Here is a 22,099-nt window from a genome sequence, read left to right as displayed (position 1 = left end):
AAACAAACAAACAGTCTGGTAACATATGCAAATGAAAGGTCATTTTATACACACCCTTTCCCAAATCAGGGGCTCATTATACCGCAGACTTGCGTTTTTTGTGGGTATTTTCTGTCTTGAATACGATAAACAATAAAGTAAAGGCTTCGAATGGTAATTTTCTCAGTTTCTTAGTTTTTGGCTCCCATTTGAGCTTTTTCTCCTGCTATCCTGTACTGAATAGTGAATTACAGCTGCAAAAGTCAACTGCAGAGTATTGAGTCACTTCAAATACATGCTAGTTCTTCTAGCAACAGAATTCACTCACTTGCCCAGTGGAAGGGATAATAATCGAGGCTCAAGTTTCTGAATGTTAACTGTATAGCTCCTCCAGCAATTCGATGTTTAGATCCTCCTGCACAATAAAGGCAAAATATGTTAAGAATAAACTGCAACAGAGACAGAACTTTAATTGGGGAAACTGAAGGACTAGCATTAAAGATAACAGGAATCTGGGAGGGACCTTACAGCTCCAACATTTGCATTTTGTTTTTCCCTTTCTTCTTATCTCAATCTCTAACAAATCATATCTTCAGTTCAAAAATAGCTCTTGGCTCTTTACAAAACAGCTTCAGCTAAAGTAGGGAATTTTCTTTTTAAAACAAAGCTTGCACATTATTAAAACATTAGATTTATTGTAGTGCTTTGCATCCTTGGATGAAAACCGGTCATTGCCCAATCGAGGTTCAAACCCGAATCAGAGTAATCCACTTTATCATTTCTCCTATTTCTCACAGTAACTTCTGATGTACATAACTTACATAAATGATACAGTGAAGTATCAATTTAATTAGCTGCAGACATGATGGATTTCTTGTACCTTGTTCCGTAGAGGCACCATCATCACAAATGTGCAAATCCAGGCGCGAGATATGACTGTGATAGGATGATTCTTTCACATCATACATATCAAAATACTGACTAATACTGTTCAAACTGCTGCTTGAAGAAGCTGGTTGGGTTCGCGTCTGATGGACACTAGGCATTGATCCAATTGTCTGTAGAGAAGGCATTTATAAAGATATTTAAAAAGGTGAAGTCAACTACAGTTAAATAGCAGGACGCATGAAGTAGAGTCAAACTGTATAAATGCTCAAAAGGTCTTAAATTAAACAGCTTTATATCAAACCTAATTAAATCCAGTGAAATGTCTAACAATAATTAACCTTTTAATTATCTCCTCCATTGCCACTTATAATCTCACACGTATTAGCTGTGGGTTGCATATTTCAGAAGAATAAGACATCCCAAACTCTGAAGAAAGACAGGTTGAGTCCTCATCTTTGGGTACAAATACCATGCAACCTGAGGCAAGATCTGATGGGCGATTAAGTGCTAAAATGAGAAAAGTTCTTTCAAAGATACACTATCATCACTTTGTTGCCAGTGTGAAATTTCTGTCCTGGCATAGTAGATACTTATGGCAAGTTAAGTCTTCATTTTAAGCCAGAGTATTCTTAAACTATCTAGCAATAGCAAATACTGCTAGCCGACCAATTCTACAATGAAAATGAATAAGTCTCATCCCTCTAGGTTTTAATTGTATGAGTAAGAGTTTTACAATCATAATCTAAACCATTCCCGAACTTTGTCAAAATAGGCAATGTGAATGCTTCTGATTTACAATTCCTTATGCTGGCAATTTCCATACACTTCAGTCTGATTGGTTAAGGAAATACAGTTCCTTCTGTGCTTAGCTCAAGATTCCAGCCTGAGGAAGCCTCCAGGCTGCTTTAATATTATGCTTCCCACGCAAGACATTGTCAATACTGAAATGAGTAGGGCAAATTTAACATTATCATTAACCAATTAGCCCTACTTCTTTGACCACCCTTCGACTACGGATGTGCTTACAGAAGACTTCAGGATTTCTCGGCTTTTAAAAGCCAGCCCTTTTCTTTTTAAAAATAAGGCAAGAGAAGACAGTTATTTTTTACCTTTCTGACCCTTCTGTGTGGGTTCTCCATTATACTTTTCTATATGACATGTTATAAAACACTGTTTCCTCACTAAATTTCTATCTCGATCTGTCATCCATTCATCTGTCTTACTTGGCTCTTTTGAAGGAATATACTTCGACTGTGTCAAATCCATCTCCTCTTCGAAAGTTGCACAGCTACTGTTTTACCCTGCCATCCAGTCTATTCTGCCCAGGTCCAATCATAAACTTTGAAATGGGCTCTCAAGATGAAGGTGACTTATTCTTTTTTTCAAACAAAGGTCAGAAAGCTAATTTGAACCACTGGTTCAAACATAATTTCCAAGAAAGCATACAACAAAAGCAAGATGAACAGAAGAACTAACTAGGTGCTAACTGATGAAATTCAAAGTTCAACTTTCATGACAAACTAAAAAAAAACAGTCGAGGGCCACATTCAGATTTCAGTTGAGAAGTACAGTTTCATACTAGCAAAAGGACAGTTTAGATTGTGCCAGACTTTCATAGCTGCAAACTAATTTTAAAATTGTTTTAGCTGTTTAAGTAGACAGGGTATATTGTCTTCCAAATTCAGTTAGAAAAATTTGGTGAAGTAGCTAGTGGTTTCTGTATCTCAGGGAGACACAGTATTGGAAACAACCCCTCTGGGTCAGCATATAGTATGATAAAACTGATAGACATTATTTCTTGGAATTCCAGTTCAGCATAATCATTTGTGCACATAACGACTGCGACTTATTTCTGGAGTCAGTGAGTATGCTGAATCAGCAGCTTAAATGTGATAGGCTTTTTTCAAAAGTGCTTGAAGTGTACCCAACATTGCCAGATTTTGTCAAGGAATATGGTTGTAGTGCGCCAATATCAAAGTTCGCAGCTCAAAAAACTAATGGTTTGATTTATGTGAAGGACGCATTGAACCATTTGTGGGCCAGAGTTGCAAGTAGCTGACAAGGAATTCTGGGTGGCATGGCAGCTCAGTGGTTAGCATCTCTGCCTGTCAGTGCCAGGGACCCGGGTTCGATTCCACTCTCGGGTGACTGTGCAAACTCCACACAGACAGACATTCTGCCCGTGACTGCGTGGGTTTCCTCCGGGTGCTCCGGTTTCTGCCCACAGTCCAAAAGATGTGCAGGCTAGGTGGACTGGCCATGCTAAATTGCCCATAGTGTCCAGGGATGTGTAGATTAGGTGGGTTATGAGGGATGGGTCTGGGTGGGATGCTCTGAGGGGTGGTGTGGTCTTGTTGGGCCGAAGGGCCTGTTTCCACACTGTAGGATTCTATGATATATAGGGTTATCTGCTTGGGTTATTTCTATGCATTTAAACATCTTTGAACCGGTTTTCTAAGGGAATAGCGTGCTCTTTTTAAAAATATGATCTATCCAGCCTGGTTCCTGTTGAGAATCTGACTTGTCCGGCATCAACATCAAGCTGACATTACCCCATAACAGTTAGGGCCGCTAGATCATAATAACAGGAAGCCATTGAAAGCATATGCTTGCAACTTCATCAGTCAGGAAAGAAATCAAGGAGTTAAGATCGGAGTGATACTTCACAGTGGTAGTTTGTCTGTAAACGATATTGCTGGAAAAGGGGTTGAATCTTCCTTTTTATCAAACACAAATATCATCCTCACTATTTGCTGTTTATGATGTTCCTAATTTGTCATACATGTACCTTTGCTTTCTTGTTCTTTTGTGCAATAACCTTGGATTTTTTTTTTTGAAAACAACATTTACTGTCTCATGTGATTATGTTCACTGACTGACTAAGATTATCAAACTGCAAAAACAAAACTTATGATCTATCAAGCAACATATCACTCAGATCTGACTTGTCCACTATCATCATCAGTTGGGATCATTATAGCAAGTTTTCCACATAAAAAGTACACATTAGCTTTATATTTTGAATGTTTAAGGATCCAACCTGTCATTCCACACAATACATGTAAAACAGTTGAAATCCCTTAAAAGTCTTAAGGTCTATACAATGTGCCTCCCTGTTTTATGTCAACCGTGAACTTGTTTTTCCATTACGAATTTCATCTTCTAATGATATTTGCAAATGTAAACTCACTGCTCTCCCAAAGACATACAATATCCATTCATTCTGTTTACCAACTGCTTCTGCTCCAAACTTGCAGCACACGGCACAGTGAAAACTAGCAAAACAGGATCTCAAGAAAAGGTCAAATTGTAGGTTTCAAAAGTTCAGGTCCAAGTCAGGGAACTGGTGCATCTATTTTTACTGCCTACCACTAATTAAAAAAATTTAATATTGCTGGCTAATCCTATAAATTTCTTAACAGCAGGCTAGCAGTGGCATCGCTATGTACATTACTTTGAAAGTGTCTCAGCTGGAGGTGGCAACGTAGATCCAAAACATGTCCTGGGATGAAGAAAACAGATTATATGTTAAAATGTATCCCTTCCTACTTTGTTGTCAGTACAATAATATTTCTTGAAAGTGTGATAACAGAGCTAAACTAGCTAACTCTTAAAACAGGAAATTCAGGTGATTACATTACCTGGGGCTACATCTTAGTATTTAGAAAGGGTGACAATTCCAGCATGCTGAATATAAACACTTATTATAATGGTTAATATGCATTTTTGTTAATGATGATAATTCCAACCGTGAGAATTCAATGGGGTATTGCTCAATTAGGCCAGATGTTTCTATTCTTGGCTAAGTATTAAAGGTTGACGTTGAAGTCAGGCCAATTTGATCAAACCATAGATAACAAGTGTGTTTTAGCTAAAATACTAGTGCCAGTTTTTCTTCACAGAAATTTATGCAGACATATGGAATTAAACAATTTTATATATGGGAGATGAAGGTTAAATGAAGGACAGGTAGCTATGTGGTACAAAGTTCACATTCATTCAGCCTCTCTTCAAAAGAAACTGAAGGAGCACACAAGCAGAAAACTTCAAACGAGTTCAGGACACAAGAGGGCAGTAGCCTCACACTGCTTATTCACAGTGTGCAAGTCCATTTTGTTTGGTGGAAATCAAATCCTCAATTAAGATGCTCTAACAGACACTGAGCACAAGAATGGATGTGTACACTAATTCTTACCCAGGCCCCCCTGAAGAAACTTCCAAAAAAAAACCCAAACTTAATTCTCAGACGTTTTCAGCTCAAACACTGAAGGCTACAAAATTGAACACCATCTGAAACACAAAGTAAGTAAACAGCATAAGTTTTACTGTAATTCTCTTTACAGGCTTTCCAGATCAACATTCTGTACAGATTCTGAAGTGTTTTGCCAGAGCAATTGCATCCATTAAACAGTTATGCACGGTTTGATGAAACAACATTAACTTACTTCCAGGATACTCCAGAACCACCTTTTTAGAATAGCTTATTAAAACTAAGAGAAACATACAAGGTCTATAACGCTGTTTAGACATAACAGATGTCATTGCCGAGTACTCCCGTATTTATAATCTGCTTAATCATAGTTATTGTCAATAAATTCTGCTTCACAAAGCCAAACAAAATCCATTATATCTGTCAGATTATGTATGGCCATGTTCAAGGAGACTATGACTATTTTTCTGTCTCAAAACAGAAATTCATTGTCTAGTGTCCATGAAAATGCAACAGGAAAAACAAACAAAACATCTTATGGCTTTGAGGGCATCTGGAAGAAAAAGGCAAAGATAATTCCACCAACAATAATCAAATGACACTTATCAGGTGAAACCCAACTTTGGATTTACTGCAATGAGAAAAGCCACACCACTTAGTTCAGTTATTACTTGGGAAGTTAATTTAATCAAGCTGCTGGATCTCATCTGCACTTACCCCTTCAGTGTCTGGAGCCATTCTCTTCCGCTGCTTGGCTGAATTCTCCATGGCCTCACTGAGTGACTGTGCATATTCAATCATTGCTTTCAGCTGGGAGTCAGTAAGCACCCATAGCAAATCATCCAAAAGGAACATTAACTTCGAGCCCACCACATTGCAATCTTTCACCTAAGTGTAAACCAAAAAGGGTTAATGTTGATTGTTTAAAACCAGTTGGGAATTCTTTTAATTTGAATTCACCAAAATAATTTCTTAAAAGCAATTTTAAAAACAGAATTATAATTTTCATGAGAACATTGGTGGAGATCCCCCCCTGCAAAATTCACCATGCAAACAATTCTACATTACTGGACTACTGCACACATTCTAGCATTCACACACTTGCATCAAGTTTTAGTCAACCAGTGTCTTTGTGGTGTTGAATTACACTGGCTCACAGACCCAAGATGCTGCCATTTTAAGATTCTCATCTTTGTTTTTAAAATTACACAGCCTTGCCACCTGCTACCTCTCATCTGTTCGCTCATTCCATCCTCAGAACTTCTGCACACCTCCAATTCTGACCTCTTCAATATTCCCAGTTTTAATCACTTTATAATCACTTAACTACCTTAGCTGCAAGACATTGAATTCCATTCCTAAAATTCTCCACCTCCAGATTCTAAAAATTTCTTACATATCCTAATACCTCCTCATGTCACACTATGTTGAGTTTTCTTCAAGAATCCTTCTGTAAAGAACTTAGTAAAACATTCCAATGTTAAAGCATTTGGCTGTATAAATGACAAATTGATTTTACTACTACATTACAACAAGTGCACACAAGCCAAATATAAAGATATGAAAATACGAACTCTTTTTACTCCGTTACCATCAATTAACATATTTTGTTGCCAGTAACTGAATTTATACAGTTAAAATGACAAGCCAGTGGGAGTCAACCTTATAGAAATTTTAATGCATTTATATTACAATGACCTCTGTCTGATGAGAAATATGTACCATGAAGGATGCAGCCAAAATGCAACAGAATATGTACAGAAAATTGGACTGGACTGCTCGTAAACGATGTTGCCATAAATAGAGGAGTAACTGAAGTGCAAGATAGCACAAAGTAAGTCTTGTATAAAGATTACAAAACTGTGCAGCTTAGCTGACAAACTGTAAATTCCAGAAATTAAGGGAAAATATGGCTTTCAAATTTAATTGGCTAGAAGTTATAATTCTTCGCATATGCTGTATTATTCCCAGTTGAAAATATACACAAGTATAAAGTTTCCTAACAGGTTTACTGAATGCAGTGAAATAGCCAGAGTCATATGTTTGATCCATATTAATAACTTGGACGAAGGGACTGGACTGCACTAAGCTTTCTGACAGTACAAACATATATAGAAAAGCAACTGGTGAAAAAGATGGCAAGAGTGTGAAAAGGGATATGAGACAAGTTATGAGGCAGCAAAAGTTCTCTGATGGAGTATAATATGGTAAAATGTGAAATTTTCCACTTTGGCAACATGACTAGAAAAGCAGACTATCACCCATATGAAGGGAGACTATAAAATGCTATCGTACAGAGGGTGCTTGGTATCGTTATACATAAATCACATTAAGTTAACATACAGACATAGCAAATAATTAGGAAATCAAACAGGATGTTAGCCTTAAAAGGTGTGGCGTGTAAAAGGAAGGAAGTTTTGTTATAACTGTACTGGGCATTAGAGAGAGTGCACTCCGTACAGTTTTGCTCAGCTTAAAAAAGGGACACAATTATATTCCAAACCAATCAGAAAAGATTCACTAAGTTGAAGTTTGGCATAAAGGGGTCATTTGTAAGACAGAACATTTAGAAAGTGGCAGCTACATTCACTGGAGTTTAGAAGAACAAGAGGTGATTTTTTTGGAGCTCAGAGTTTGAGAGGACTTAACAGGGTTGATGCTCAGAAGATGTTCCTCTTCATGGGAGAATCAATAAAAAACTGGAGCACAGCTCCAAATTAGCAGGTCTCCCATTTAGCATGGAGACGACAGAAATTTTTTCTCTCAATGTCATTAGTTTTATGACTTTTCTTCCTCGGGGAACAGTCAAAACTAGATTATTGAAGATATTCCCAATTGAATATATTTGATTTACAAGGGATTTAAGGAGTTATGGAGACGGGCAGGAAAATGTACTTAACACCTCAATCAGATCTGCCATGATCTTCTTGAACGGCCAAGTTGCAGTAGGCCAAATGACCTACTCCTTATTTTTTAAAATCATATGTTCACACAATATGCATCTTTTCTAGCTGCATGCAATCAAAACTTGGAAACCAAAATGGCCAAATGCAAACGCACCTCCTTTCTGTAATATTTAATATTAGTCGAATAGCTGTATTGTTAACTCGTGACTATATATACGAATGGCATAAGCAAAAAAGTACTAAGTTCCTTGAACAGTACATACCCTTCTCTTGAGTACAAGTTTTATTTTTGACTGGTTGGTAATTAGTCTAAGTGGCGTACTGATAATGCTCTGATCGCCTGGGATTGCATCAGCTTCAATACGGAGTGTCTGCCAATTTATTTCCTTAAAAGTCAAAACCTGTTAAAAAAAAATATACAATTCTAATTATAGGCCTCAAACTGAAAACAAAAAAAAAAAGCAAATTCCTGAACTAACTGCCATTTCTTGGTTTTCATATTCGTGAACATTGAAACAGCACAGGAATTTGCTCACCAAAACCTGGACATGTATTGACGTGGCAGGGAAAACAGAATTACATTAAACAAAGCTCTCATTATATGTGGATATGACATCAAAACATTTTGCATACTGAAGCAGGGACTACACCTTGTAAATGTTATTTTGTAGCTGTCTCCTTTGCCAGTACCCAACAATTAGGCTTCACCCAGTCGGAGCCAGGGTTAATATTGCATGCATAACTTTACAGTTTTCAATCTCCATGCTTCAAACTAAATTAATAAAGCAGATCTATATGTAGGGCAACCAAATAATTAAATGAGTGCTTTTGAAGTTTCTTTTTTGAATTGCTTGGTAGTGGGGCAGCTTACAGTTGCAACTGCAGAATGAAAACTTGGACCCTCCAAATTATACTGACTTCCAAATGTTTGAATGCAGTCTCTCAGAAAGAGTTGGACAACTCAGAGGAACTTCCTGATCAATTTACTTTGACAATATTGAGTTTCAACAGTTTCACGATTACTGAAACTGCAAATTTGTTTGAATATAACGAAGAACAGGGATTATTGGCAAATTATGGTGGAACTAATTTAGCTCAGGATTATGTTTGGCATGGACTGGTTGGACTGAGGAGTCTGTTTTTGTGCTGTATGACTCTGACTCTACAAGATTGCAACCAGTTTGCTGAGAGTCCTCAAATCTCAAATTTACTTAGCCACAGTACTATTCACCTGTGTTTTTTTAAACTTAAAAATAACAAAATCCAAAAACCAACACCCATAATGCTGGCTCCATGCTGTAGCTAGTGCCAATGTTATGTTGTTTTCTATGAATGTCTGACAGGTACATTTTTAAAAAAATTACAGACTCATGATCAGCAGTACCACAACAGGGTAATTTCTTTCATTTATTTATACTGTTGTTAAAAAAAGCAAAGTTCATGCAATTAGTATAACATAAGAACTAGGAGCAGGAGTAGGCCGTCTGGCCCTTCGAGCCTGCTCCGCCATTCAATAAGATCATGGCTGATCTTTTCGTGGACTCAGATCCACTTAGCCGCGTTCTCACCGTATCCCTTAATTCCTTTATTGTTAAAAAAAACTACCTTATTTTTAAAAACGTTTACTGAAGTAGCGTCAACTACTTCACTGGGCAAGGAATTCCACAGATTAACAATCTTCTGGGTGAAGAAATTCCTTCTCAATTCAGTCCTAAATCTGCCCGCTCTAATCTTGAGGCTATGCCCTCTTGTCCTAGCTTCACCGGCCAGTGGAAACATCCTCTCTACTTCTATCTTATCTATTCCCTTCATAATTTTAATATGTTTCTATAAGCATGGAGTCTTACCATTGCAAGGTGGTGCAACTTACTTTCATTCTCCAAGTAAAGAAAACTTGCCCTGAAATGCCATGCCAGAAAATATACTAATCTAAACATTCCAAGCTCAAACACTACATTCGATTATCTTTGAAAAAAATCTTATAGAGTCATACAGCACGGAAACAGACCACTCAGTCCAACTAGTCCATGCTGACCAAATTTCCCCAAACCAAACTAGTCCCACGTGCCTGCATTTCGCCCATCTCCCTCTGAACCTTTCCTAGCCATTTACTTGTCCAAATGTCTTTTAATGTTGCAGCTGTATCTGCATCTACCACTTCCTCTGGCAGTTCATTCCACATATAAACCACCGTGAGAGAATAAGTTGCTCCCGAGGTCCTTTCTAAAGCTTTCTCCTCTCACCTTAAAAATATGCTGCCTAGTTTTGAACTCACTCACCCCATGGAAAAAGACCCTTGCTATTCACTTTATCTATGACCCTCTTGATTTTATAAACCTCTACAAAGGTCACCTCTCAATCTCCTATGCTCCAGTGAGCAAAGTCCAAACTTATCCAGCCTCTCCTTATACTTCAAATCCTCAAGTCCCAGCAACATCCTGGTAAATCTTTTCTGAACCCTCTCCTGTTTGATGCTTCAGAGTCTTACAAAGCAGACTGCAATTTGTTTAGCTCATTAGTTTTCTCTGCTCCAAAATCCTAAAGTCACTAATATTACCTAAAACTGGATTTCCCATAGCTGTAAAAGTTTTTGGCCTACTTAAAAGTGAAAATAGATTAGTTACCAAATATATGGTTTATAATAAACACACACCATTTGAAATGAAAGTTTAAACCCTAACATGAACATTATTCAGCTTCTGAATAGACGAGCTGTAGATTATGTTCGCTGGGGTCAAGTTTGATTCAGCTTTGCGATTATAACTGAGATCCAGTGCGGATGATGCTGAGATCAATTGTGTTAATAGGATTGTTGAGAAGTTAATTATTTTACAGTAACACCAGCATCGAAAGGACAAAAGATTGACAATTTCTGTGCTTTTCTAGAACAGTTGCCTTTGCTCTACAAGTGTAATTCAGCCCCCCCGTGATAGCCAAAGGAATACATCAAGTATTTCTGTATCATGTCAATTGTACAATGGTCACACATTTGGCAGCTTACTTATCTCCGCTAAATTCTATATTTGAGTACCAATATTACAACTTTCATTCCTGGTTACATAACCACATGACCAATTATAAATAACTTGGTTCGGAAACCAAAAATGCTCAGCTAAGTAGGGCTCATGCATAACCACTTGTTAACAAAATGACATTTGCGCATTTCCACCTAGACTTTCATGCAAATGTTTTTATTTAAAAGATAGCAAATCATTCAACTCATAAAATGCCATTCATTCGGCAAATACAACAAATCAGCTAAATTGGCTCCCATTTTATTGCTACTGAAAACATTGCTATTGTAGGAAGCAAGTACACTGCAGTGTTTAATTAATGGACTTGCTTAGGTGGTGAATATAGATTTTGTCTACTTATAGTAGTTAGTTTATTTTTAGGAGATCACACTGCTTTTAAGTCAGTGAAAGCCATTGCAGTGATTTGACAAAAATAAGTGAAGAGCTGGAAAAAAACTGAAATACGATATTACCTCCCCTCGCTCTGGATCTGTAATTCTTGTGAATCGGAGATCACTCTGTTGCCATTTGGGATTCACACTATAGCCTTGGAGTTGCCACAGTTCAAATGAAGTATTGAAAGCTTTTGCTTCAATTTTAACTGCAATGGAGTTCACCACAATCGACATTCCTTCCACCACCTTTTCTGCAAAGCCATATTCACTAGAGATAATAACAAATAGGTTAACATCATGTAACTGAATGCTGCAGCTTAAATCATTTCAGGAACTTAGATTTTATAAGCACATACAAAAAAATTGAAAAGAATGATATGCATCATAGCATGAATGCAAAGACACAACTTCACGCTTAACAGGCGTGAAAAACAATGTGAAGGTATATGAAGGTGCAGCTTATACAATTAATCTTATGAATGTCTTGCCGAAGATCACTTTGCTTGCCTTTCTAAAAAACAACAGTACAAGCAAAATTCTTTTTTGAGAGAAAGATGCATTAATGTTCTATTGTTTAGATGGTAAAGGAGATGATAAAGAATTACCTTGAAAAAAAAAAGTCTGAGTTGAAACATGAGCTATATTTCTATCTTTGCAGATGTTACCAGGCACATTTAGTATTTCCAGTACACTTGTATTTCAGTTCATGGCCTCACATGATGCCAAAATGGACAGCTGAAGCGAGATTCTCTCACTGTCAAGATGGGCTTAACTGTGCATGTGTGGCAGAATTGGGCAATATCATCTTGCCATTGCATACATTGCCACAACACCTAAAAAGAGTCCGCCCATTGTTCCTATTTAGATACAATAACTTAGCAACTGTTTAGATAACCACCAAAATGATTTTTGTGATGTGTTATTTCTCAGAGAAAGAAGGAATAATAATTTCAGTACAAAGAAATTGCCATTGGCCAACAAACAACCAGCCAAAATAATCTGATGTTCCAGCTCCTGGAACACAGCCTTGTAATTTAAGCACTTGGCATGAGTTCATGCCAAAGTACTTTATAAGTGCAAAGTGCCTCGTACTCAGTTACCCTTTCAGGCAGTGAGCTGAACAAAACAATTTCTCCTCCAAATTTCCATACCTCACCTAAATCTATGCCTCCAGGGTATGCCTCCAACCACTTCAATGAAATCCTCCAGTACTTTATACACTTCAGATGAGTCGCTTCTTAGCTTCTTCTGTTCCCGAGATAACCAGATCTAATCTCACCTCACAACAAAAACTCTCAAGTCCAGAGAACATCCTTGCAAATCTTCTCCAGAACTCACTGCATGTTGCACTCCAAATGTGGCCAAACCAGTGTTTTTTTGTTTAAATTCCAGCAGAACCACCTAATTCTTCTTCACCTCAGTTTATCAAGCAGATCACTTGCAATGCCTTAACCATGTTATCTGTCCATTGAGTTACCTTCACATATTTTGGAGTGCATGCCTTCAGATATGTCCTTCCACAATTCTCAGGTTCCTATTATTTATATATCATTCCTCATCTTGTTCGAGTTACCCAATTGTCTTATTTCTCACAGCACTGGATTGAACACTATTGTACCGCCGACCTGCTAAGTCCATTCATAACTTCCTGCAACTACACCTTTTTCATTAACAATCATATTTCCTGCATCATCTGCATGCTTCTTAATCATACCCCTTACATTCAAATTCAAACCACTGACAATACTGTAAACTAAAGGGACCAAGTACTGAGCCCTTTAGAATTTCATCAAAAACAATCTTCCAGTTGCAAGACCACCCATTGACCATCAGGCTTGCTTCCTCCCTTGAAACCAATTTGTTACTTGGCTTTGGAACCAGCAGGTTTTTAGTTCTGTGACCAGTCTGTCATATTGGAGCTTATCAAATATATTGATGAAATCCAAACAGATGATATCACATGTATGATTAAAAAACTAATGGCTGAAAATTTTGAAAAACATCATGACACAAGCTAGAATAATCCAAGTATGCACATGTCCAGAAGTAAAACCAAATCAACATTTCAGAAAAGTGAAATTCACACAATGTAAAAAGCCTTGGGAGTCAGAAAAGATGGGAAAACCATTTGACAAAATAAGTAAGCAAAACCATAAAGTAGCCGAAGTTAAATTAACTCATAAGAAAGATTTTGGGATTAGTTTTAACTAATCAAAACGAATCAAACACAATTATGAAGCAAACTGCAGTAGCCAATCCAAAATTTACTCATCCGGATTAGTTACAACACCCGTTCCAGGTACAAATATGTTTTCACAAACTGAAGTACAAGTGAAGTAATATTTAATAAACACAGTAGTTTTTCTAGTTGATACACTGTGGGACAGCCGGACAATGCTGGTTGACTGGGCACATTTCTGTCAACTGAAATTCTTGTCTTTGGTCTTCCTTTCTTGTACACCAGGCCGTGAAGCATCACTTATTAACCCTTACAGGGTCCCATACACAGTCAAAGGCATCCTAAGCTCTCATTGGTTTGCTGATGCGTGAACAGCATGTGATCAATCTCAGATTGGCTAAACAGCTGATGCCCAATTTCTAACAGCTTTCCTTACAAACAACGGTCATCTTCCTACCATCGCCTTCTCATATTTCCTGGTTCATTCCTGGACGTGCCAAACACAGAGATCATTCCTTTTATAATAGCTTGCCTGAGTCAGCTTTTTACATCTTGACTTATAACAGCACCAAAAAATCCAAGTGTGTCTGCTGAGGAATATACAATGACAACTTCCAGTGATTTAACATAGTTTCAAAATGTCCCAAATGATGGATCTGAATAGCATATCATATGCTTTAATTAAAAGAGCCATTTGTTAATGCAGGACTTCACCGTGCCTCTGAAGTCCACTTAAAATAAGAGGACTAGCTGATCCAAAAATCTATGCAGTCTCCATAAAACAAAAAGTATTTTAAAACTAAGGTACACATTGAATGTGTCATATCCTATTTTCTTTCAATATATCCAGAAAAGATCAAAACAAACAAAACCGATCACAGAACTCAATCCCAAGGCAATAAATATATGTATATACATACATATGCAGATACATCCATACTTTTGTTACATAGTGTAAAGCTACAATCCAAACAAATTGAAAACATAACCACGATCGTACAAAAAGCTTTTTGCCTCAGAGCAACCCCACATTTGTCAGCCTAAGTTTACATTAGCTTCAGCCACAAAAACTACCTAAAGCTATGAACCTCTGACCTTATTTTTCTTACTCTTGCTTTTACCTGCTGGGCCATGTGGTTAGTCTTTCTTACAGAAAGAAAGAGAGCTTCATCTAAACATGATTAAACAAAAGTTAAATCTGCCCTCGTTTAATCCAGTTAAAATTATAAATTGTTGAAGAATAACTCAAACTGACATTTGTACATTGAGTGAATTTCAGAAATGATCGACTAGAGTGCGCCTTTCACAGCCTAAGCAAGTCCCCGAATGCTTCATGGCAAATTCATTACTTTTGAAGTGTTGGAACACATCATCTGAACCAGGATGATTGCTAATGTATGCAGACCAAGACTCTGCAAATTAAAAACAGGTCAGTTTGGTTTTGGAAGAGTTGATTGAGGATGAAACATTATGAGAAGATACACTGTTTAAATAGTGTACTGGGATCTACATGTAACCAAACAGATACACACAGTTACAAAATAGCACATCTCTAAAACGCACTCTACGAATTCTACACTAAATCCAAATCATTAAGCACTCAAATCCAAATGTGGAATTTGTTTTAACAACCACCATTGTTCAGTAGGAAGCACATACTGGGGTTCAAGTATCACTTTAGGGTTGGAGCACAAAAATCCACGCCATCTCTCCATGCTGAACCCACGGCCCTATCTGCTCTGGGAAATGATCACCCAAAATCAAGATAAACTGCAGTAAATAATAAGCAGGTCTGGTAGCAGCTTTGGAGACTGAAACATTAATGTCAAGTCAAATAGGTCTCTTTCAGAACTTGCAGTTAAGAGTTTCAGTCTTGCCAAATTGAGTCCTCTATTAACATTAAAAGAAACATATTATGCAGTCATTCTCACATTCTTGTTGCAGGAATTTGCTGAATCCATATTCAGTCATTATACTTCATTGGTTGTTAGGATTTTGAAGTGTCCAGTGGTCATGAATAGTGATGCATAAATGCAGGAGTTTTTTAAAATCCAGAATCCCTGATTTAAGTGGCTCTTATTTTAAATAAAATCAAAAAACATTCAGACTGCAGTATTCATGAAATATGCCCTAGAGTTGCACAAAAAAATTACTTGCATCAGAATGTAACTACTGTAACTTCAGTAGCTTCAAAATTAACAATACTTCCATTAGGTAGAGAAAATGGTTAAGGCAGCATTGGGATATTTGCCTTTATTAGCTGAAGCACAAAGTTTAAGAGCAAGGGGATTATGCTGGAACTGCATTAAAAAAAAGTGGTTAGACCACAGCTAGACAACGATCGTGTGCATTTCTGGAACCTACGTTTTCAGAGGGATGTGATTGCACGGGAGAGGGTGCAGAAGTGATAAACCAGGATGTTGCCCGAGCTGGAGAATTTTAGTTATTAAGAGATTGGATAAACTGGGATGGCTTTCCTTGGAGCAGAAGAGACTGAGGAGGGAAGACATGATTGAGAAGTGTAAAATTATGAGGGACACAAATAAGGTACACTAAAGGATCTTTTCCCGTTGGTGTAGAGCTCAATGACAAGGGGGCATAGATTTAAGGTTTTATGACAGGAGGTTCAGAGGTGTGAGGAAATTTCTTTTCCCACCCAGCGGGCGATAGGAATCTGGAACTCAGTGGGCAGGGACAGTAGAGGCAGAAATATTCATAACATTTGGGAAATATTTAAATGTTTGTTTGCGATGACAAGGTATACAAGACTATGTTTCAAAATGGGAGGACAGTTAGGTGCTTACCTTTGATCAGCACAGACTTGATAGGCTGAAGGGCCTTCTTCTGTGCTATAGACCTCTATGGTTCTAATGATTCTGGTGTACAGAGAGCACTATGGTCCTCTTATTTAAGGAAAGATGTTATTTCATTGGAGGCAGTTCAGAGAAGGTTCACTTGGATGATCCCTGGTATGGAGGGATTGTTTTATGTGCAAAGGCTAAACAGTTTGAGATTCTACTCACTGGAGTTTAGAAGAATGAAAGATGATTTCATTGAAGCAGATAGGTTTCTTGATGGGCTTGACATAGCAAATTCTGAGAGTATTTTTGCCCTCATGGGAGACTGGAGGACGGAGTCTCAGAATTAAACAGGTGCCAAGTTAAGACTGAGATGAGGAGGGATTTCTTCCTTTTCTCAGAAGGTCTTCAAACTTCTTGACACAGAGAGATGAGGGAACAAAATTCTTGAGTATATTTATGGCTGAGATAGATGGATTCTTGATGAAAAGAGGAAATCGAGAGTTACAGGGAAAGGGTAGGAGAGCAGATGTGAGAAATATTGAATCACCCATGATGTCAATGAATGATACAGGGGGCTCAAGGTGCTGAATGGCCTACATCTGTTCCTATTTCTTATGATCATATGGACTTACTGCCTCCATCTCTGTATCATTTTTGGTATTGTTAACTTCACTTCTAGTACCTCATCCTCACTCAAATCTAGCAGCATACGAACACCCTTTCCTTCACTTCTTTACATCCAAGTCACTTGCTTGATTCAACTTCATATCAAGGTAACCAGATAGGTTTGCCAGTGCTTCTCCTCACCTTCCTTTGGACAAGGTGGCCCTACTGGTTATCAATACAGTAATGAGAGCATAAAAAAATGTACTTCCACTCAAGAGCAACATTTTTCATTTGACTGTATCTTAATTTTTGTAATTTTAAATTGAAAGTAATTTACATGTTCAATGCAGTGCAAAACTTCAACTATTGTTCAAACTCAGTTGCTGAAAACTACGTCACATGAAAAATAATTTATTTAGCTTTGAATTAAATGCACCAAAACCCTTTAAAATATTCCATTACCCATTATGAACTACAGTTGACTAACATATCCTTTACTTTTCCAAATCACTGAAGATATTAAAACTCAGTAAATTTTAAAACAAAGTGCCTTCTCTACATTTTAAAAAAGTCATTTATTATTGTTACAAATCTCAGAATCACTTAAATGTACGTAAAGTTCATTGTTTTTGATGCTGGTGTTGCCTTCATAATTCATGTTGCTACTAGTTCACAAGTCCTGAAATAACTGAAAGGTTCGGTACAGCAATTGCAATATTTTGCTCTCGTTCGAATTCTTAAGTATGGCAGATCTCTACGTGGTAATTACCTAAAACACCTGCCCTACATAAAGACATTTGTCTACCAAAATCATTAGGTTTTTAATAAGTGAGACAGGTTGCAGTGGAGTTTCTAAAGGGAAATTCTATGTAAAACGTAAGGCGTTAAACTCAAATACTTGTTGTATAATAAAAGTAACCGAGACTGACTTGATTGAAAGGACTCATGACTGAAATTGTTGCAATGGCCACATGTTAGACAGAAAAAACTAATAGAGGGCAAATGATTAAAATTGAAACTAGTTAGATGGGGGAAGGAGAGGAAGGAAATAGTAAACCAGTCAAATATGGTTACTTTAAATTCAGAGTTAGGAAGAGCCAGCAGAGGATGGAGCTGGAGGAACACAGCAGGTCAGGCAGCATCAGACAAAGTCAACATATCGGGTTGGGACCCTTCATCTGAAAATTCAACTACATTAACTCAATTGAGGTTGTGGAAGTGGAGTGCAAAGAGACTTAGCCCCTTGTTCTCCTTCATGCTGGCATGTAGTACATCCAATTAAGTATAAACGATTCTTAAAGAGCACCTCTGAGACCAGGAGCTGTTGTGCACAGTTTCATAACTTGAATAAAAGGCACATTTCTAAGACAGTTGGTTTCAAGTTAACAGTTTTATTTCCCAAAGGAATTTAAGATTATTTTTACTGAAAAATATTTTCCCACAATTGCTAACTTAAGTTATGCCTTAATGTATATATGGACAGATCTGTTGTAATTTGAAGACTGCCTGACCGGAGAAGAGATGAGAAATAAAAACTGGAGCACGGTGCTTGCCCACAGGAAGAAAAAAAATATGTGAGCAGTCAAAATGTTTTGTTCTCATGACTTGCATATATGTGTTCCTGACCACAAGATTTTTACTGTTGTCAGCATGACTGAACACAAAGTCTAAAATTGCCCAGTGAAATTTTTAATCCCTTGCTTCTAATTCAGTTTGGCCCATTTGTTAATACTGGGGAGCCGACTGCATGCAGATATGGAGTAAACATGAGTTATAATACGCTTGTACAATATAGCCAAAATTGCTCTCATTATGCATTAGATTCATTGCTGTTTGAGCTAGATATTGCTGTGTGGATATTTCTTTCTTTAGAATACTGAACAAAGAATTATACGGCACAGGAACAGGCCCTTCGGCCCTCCAAGCCTGCGCTGAGAAATTTTGCCCTTCCATATTAAAACTATCTTCACTTACAGGATCTCTAGTCACTCCATTCCCTTCGTATTCATTACTTGTTCAAGTGCTTCTTGAATGCTGCTTTTGTGTCTGCTTCCACCACCACCTCTGGCAGTGCGTTCCAGACACTCACCACCCTTTGTGTAAAAAACATGCCTTGGTCATCTTTTAAACTTTCCTTGTAATTGTGTCCCCTCGTAATTGACTCCTCTTCCCCTGGGGAAACAAAAACCTCATACTTTCCACTCTTTGTGAACGGCAATCTTATAAACTCCTATTTAGGTCACCCCTCACCCTCCTGCATTCCAGTGAAAACAAACCCAGTCTGTCCAACCTTTCTTGGTAGCTAAAATCCCCATACCAGGCAACATCCTGGTAAACCTTTTCTGTATTCTTTTCCAAAGCATTCACATCCTTCTGGTACATAAACAGAAAAAGACTCTGAGCTACCTGTTGCCTGCCAGTTTAACACACCAACATGTTCCCTGGCCAACATCTGTCTCAGACTTGCTGTAGTGTTCCAGCAAAGCTCAGTGCAAGCTGGAATAACAGCACTTCCTTTTCTGCTTAGGGGTCCTGCAGCCCTCTGGACTCAATGTCGAGTTCAATAATTTCAGGACCCGAACTCTCCCCTGTCCTAGCCCCCTACCCCACACACCAGGCCTTGTTATCTCATAGCCTGCCAATAGACACCACCTATTGTTAGTGACTAACAGTCCCATTAACAACTAAAACCAAAAGAACTGCGGATGCTGTAAATCAGGAAAAACAAACAGAAGTCGCTGGAAAAGCTCAGCAGGTCTGGCAGCATCAGTCAAGAGAAAATCAGAGTTAACATTTCGGGTCCAGTGACCCTTCCTCAGAACGCAATTCAGATGCTGCCAGACCAGCTGGGCTTTTCCAGCAACTTCTGTTTTTGTTTCCCATTAACAACTATTCAGCCTCCCAGCCAGATCATTATCAAGTCCTTTGTCTATCAAACTGCTCTGCTCTCTCTCTTCAGACTCTATCCTATCATTTACTCCCCATCTTCTGCACATAAACCAACGTTTTCCAGCTACCATCAGTTCTGAGGAAGGGTCACTGGATCCTAAATGTTATCTCTGATTTTTTTCTTCACAGATACTGCCAGATCTGCTCAGCTTTTCCAGCAATTTCTGTTTTTGTTCCTGATTTACAGCAGCTGCAGCTCTTTCAGTTTTCACATCCTTCTGGTAGTGTGGTGATCAGAACTGTATGCAATATTCCAACTGTGGGCTAACTAAAGTTCTATAAAGCTGCAGTACAACTTGTCTGTCCTTATACTCAATGCCCCTTCCAATAAAAGCAAGAATGCCATTGGCCTTTTCTACTACCTTATTTACCTGCTCTGCAGACCCGCACACCCAGATCCCTCTGCATAGCAATACTCCCTCGGGTTCTGCAGTTCGTCGTATACTGTCCACCTGTACTTGACCTTCCAAAATGCATCACCTCACATTTGTCCGGATTAAACTCCATTTGCCATTTTTCTGCCCATGCCTCCAACTGATCTATATCCTGCTGTATTCTGACAATCCTCCTCATTATCCACAACTTCACCAATCTTTGTATCATCCTCAAACTTACTAATTAGACCAGCCATGTTTTCCTCCAAATCATTATGTAGATCACGAACAGCAGAGATCCCAGCACTGATCCCCGTGGAACATCACTAGTCATAGCCCTCCATTCCGAAAAGCATCTTTCCACTGCTACCCTCCGTCTCCTATGACTAAGCCAGTTCTGGATCCATCTGGCCAGCTCATCCCTGATACCAAGTCACTTCACCTTTTGTACAAGTCTGCCATGAGGGACCTTGTCAAAGGCTTTCCTGAAGTCCATGTAGACTTCAACCGCTTTTCCCTCAATGATCTTTGTCACCTCCTCAAAGAAAGCTCAATCAAATTAGTGACGCACAACCTCCCCTGCACAAAACCACGCTGTTTATCGCTAATCAGTCCATTTGCTTCTAAATGCTTATAGATCTTGTCCCTGAGAATCTTTTCCAATAATTTCCCTAACAATGATGTGAGGCTCACAGGCCTATACTTCCTGTGACATCTTTTGAAAAAATTGTCTGCAAACGTAGGCTGAGAACATACTGCCTGATACATAGCTCTTTTAGCTGATTTGGCTAGAGAGGGCTGGTTTGTAAAGCAAAGTGATACCAACAGCACAGGTTCAATTTCTGCACCAACAATGCAGGTTCCGCTGTCTCAACCTTGCCAGAGGCATGGTGACGCTCAGGTTAGAACACACCGCCGGTTGCCTCTCTGATGACAGAGCAACCCTTTCGGCACTCTAGGACTATGACCTCTGTGTCTTTTGACACCTCTAACACATATTTCTAGGACTGTGATCAAGCACAGAATCAATATTGTTTATTCAGACAAATTTAATCAGTTTGCAGATGGCACAAAGATAATTGGAGAGACAGGTCAGGTTGAGGAAGCAGGTAGGCTGCAAAAGGACTTGGACAAGCAAGGAGAGTGGGTAAGGAAGTGGCAGGTGGAATAAAATGTGGGAAAAGTGCGAGGTTATGCACTTTGCTTGAAAGAAAAGCATAGAATATTTTTTAAAGAGGGAAAGGCTTCCAATGTCTGAAGCACAATGGGACTTGGGAGTCCTAGTTCAAGATTCTCTTTGGTTAATGCGCAAACCCAATCGACAGGAAGGCAAATGCGGTGTTAGCATTCACATCAAGAGGGATAGAATACAAGAGCAGAGACGTACTGCTGAGTCTGTATAAAGTCTAGTCAGACCATATTTAGAATATCATCAGCAGCATCTAAGGATGGGTGCACTGGTGTTGGAGGCAGTCCAGAGAAGATCAACAAGAATGCTCTCGGGGCTTGTCACGAGGACCGATTGAGGACTCTGGATGTGTACTTACTGGGGTATAGAAGGATGAGAAGGGAATTATTTAAAACTTACAGGATCCCGAGAGGCCTGGATAGAGTGGACGTGGACAAGATGTTTCAATGTCCACTTGAGACTCGGACCGGAGGGCACAGGCCTTTTAGAACTGAGGGTAGGAGGACTTCCTTCAGGCAAAGGGCAGAAATCTGTGGAACGCATTACTGCAGAAAGCTGTGGAGGCCAAATCATTGGGTCTATTTTAGACAGAGATTGATAGGTTCTTGA

At 38.5% G+C, this 22,099-nt stretch overlaps 1 protein-coding gene across 2 annotated transcripts in view; it reads right to left on the bottom strand.

Annotated features, from left to right (window-relative positions):
• uhrf1bp1 (UHRF1 binding protein 1) overlaps window positions 1-22,099 on the bottom strand; it is a 75,145-nt gene that overhangs the window by 31,339 nt on the left and 21,707 nt on the right. For both annotated transcript variants that reach the window (XM_048612241.1, XM_048612242.1), the window contains exons 5-9: window positions 11,471-11,660; window positions 8,247-8,384; window positions 5,795-5,965; window positions 860-1,037; window positions 308-394 (exon numbers count right to left, since the gene is read on the bottom strand). In XM_048612241.1, the coding sequence (XP_048468198.1) occupies window positions 308-394; window positions 860-1,037; window positions 5,795-5,965; window positions 8,247-8,384; window positions 11,471-11,660 (764 nt within the window). The remainder of the gene's footprint in view (window positions 1-307; window positions 395-859; window positions 1,038-5,794; window positions 5,966-8,246; window positions 8,385-11,470; window positions 11,661-22,099) is intronic.

The sequence above is a fragment of the Rhincodon typus genome, chromosome 25 (assembly GCF_021869965.1).
Source record: "Rhincodon typus isolate 14 chromosome 25, sRhiTyp1.1, whole genome shotgun sequence".
Classification (NCBI taxonomy): Eukaryota; Metazoa; Chordata; class Chondrichthyes; order Orectolobiformes; family Rhincodontidae; genus Rhincodon; species Rhincodon typus.
Note: the sequence above shows the minus strand (reverse complement) of the source record. Positions and strands in the feature narration are given on the sequence as shown.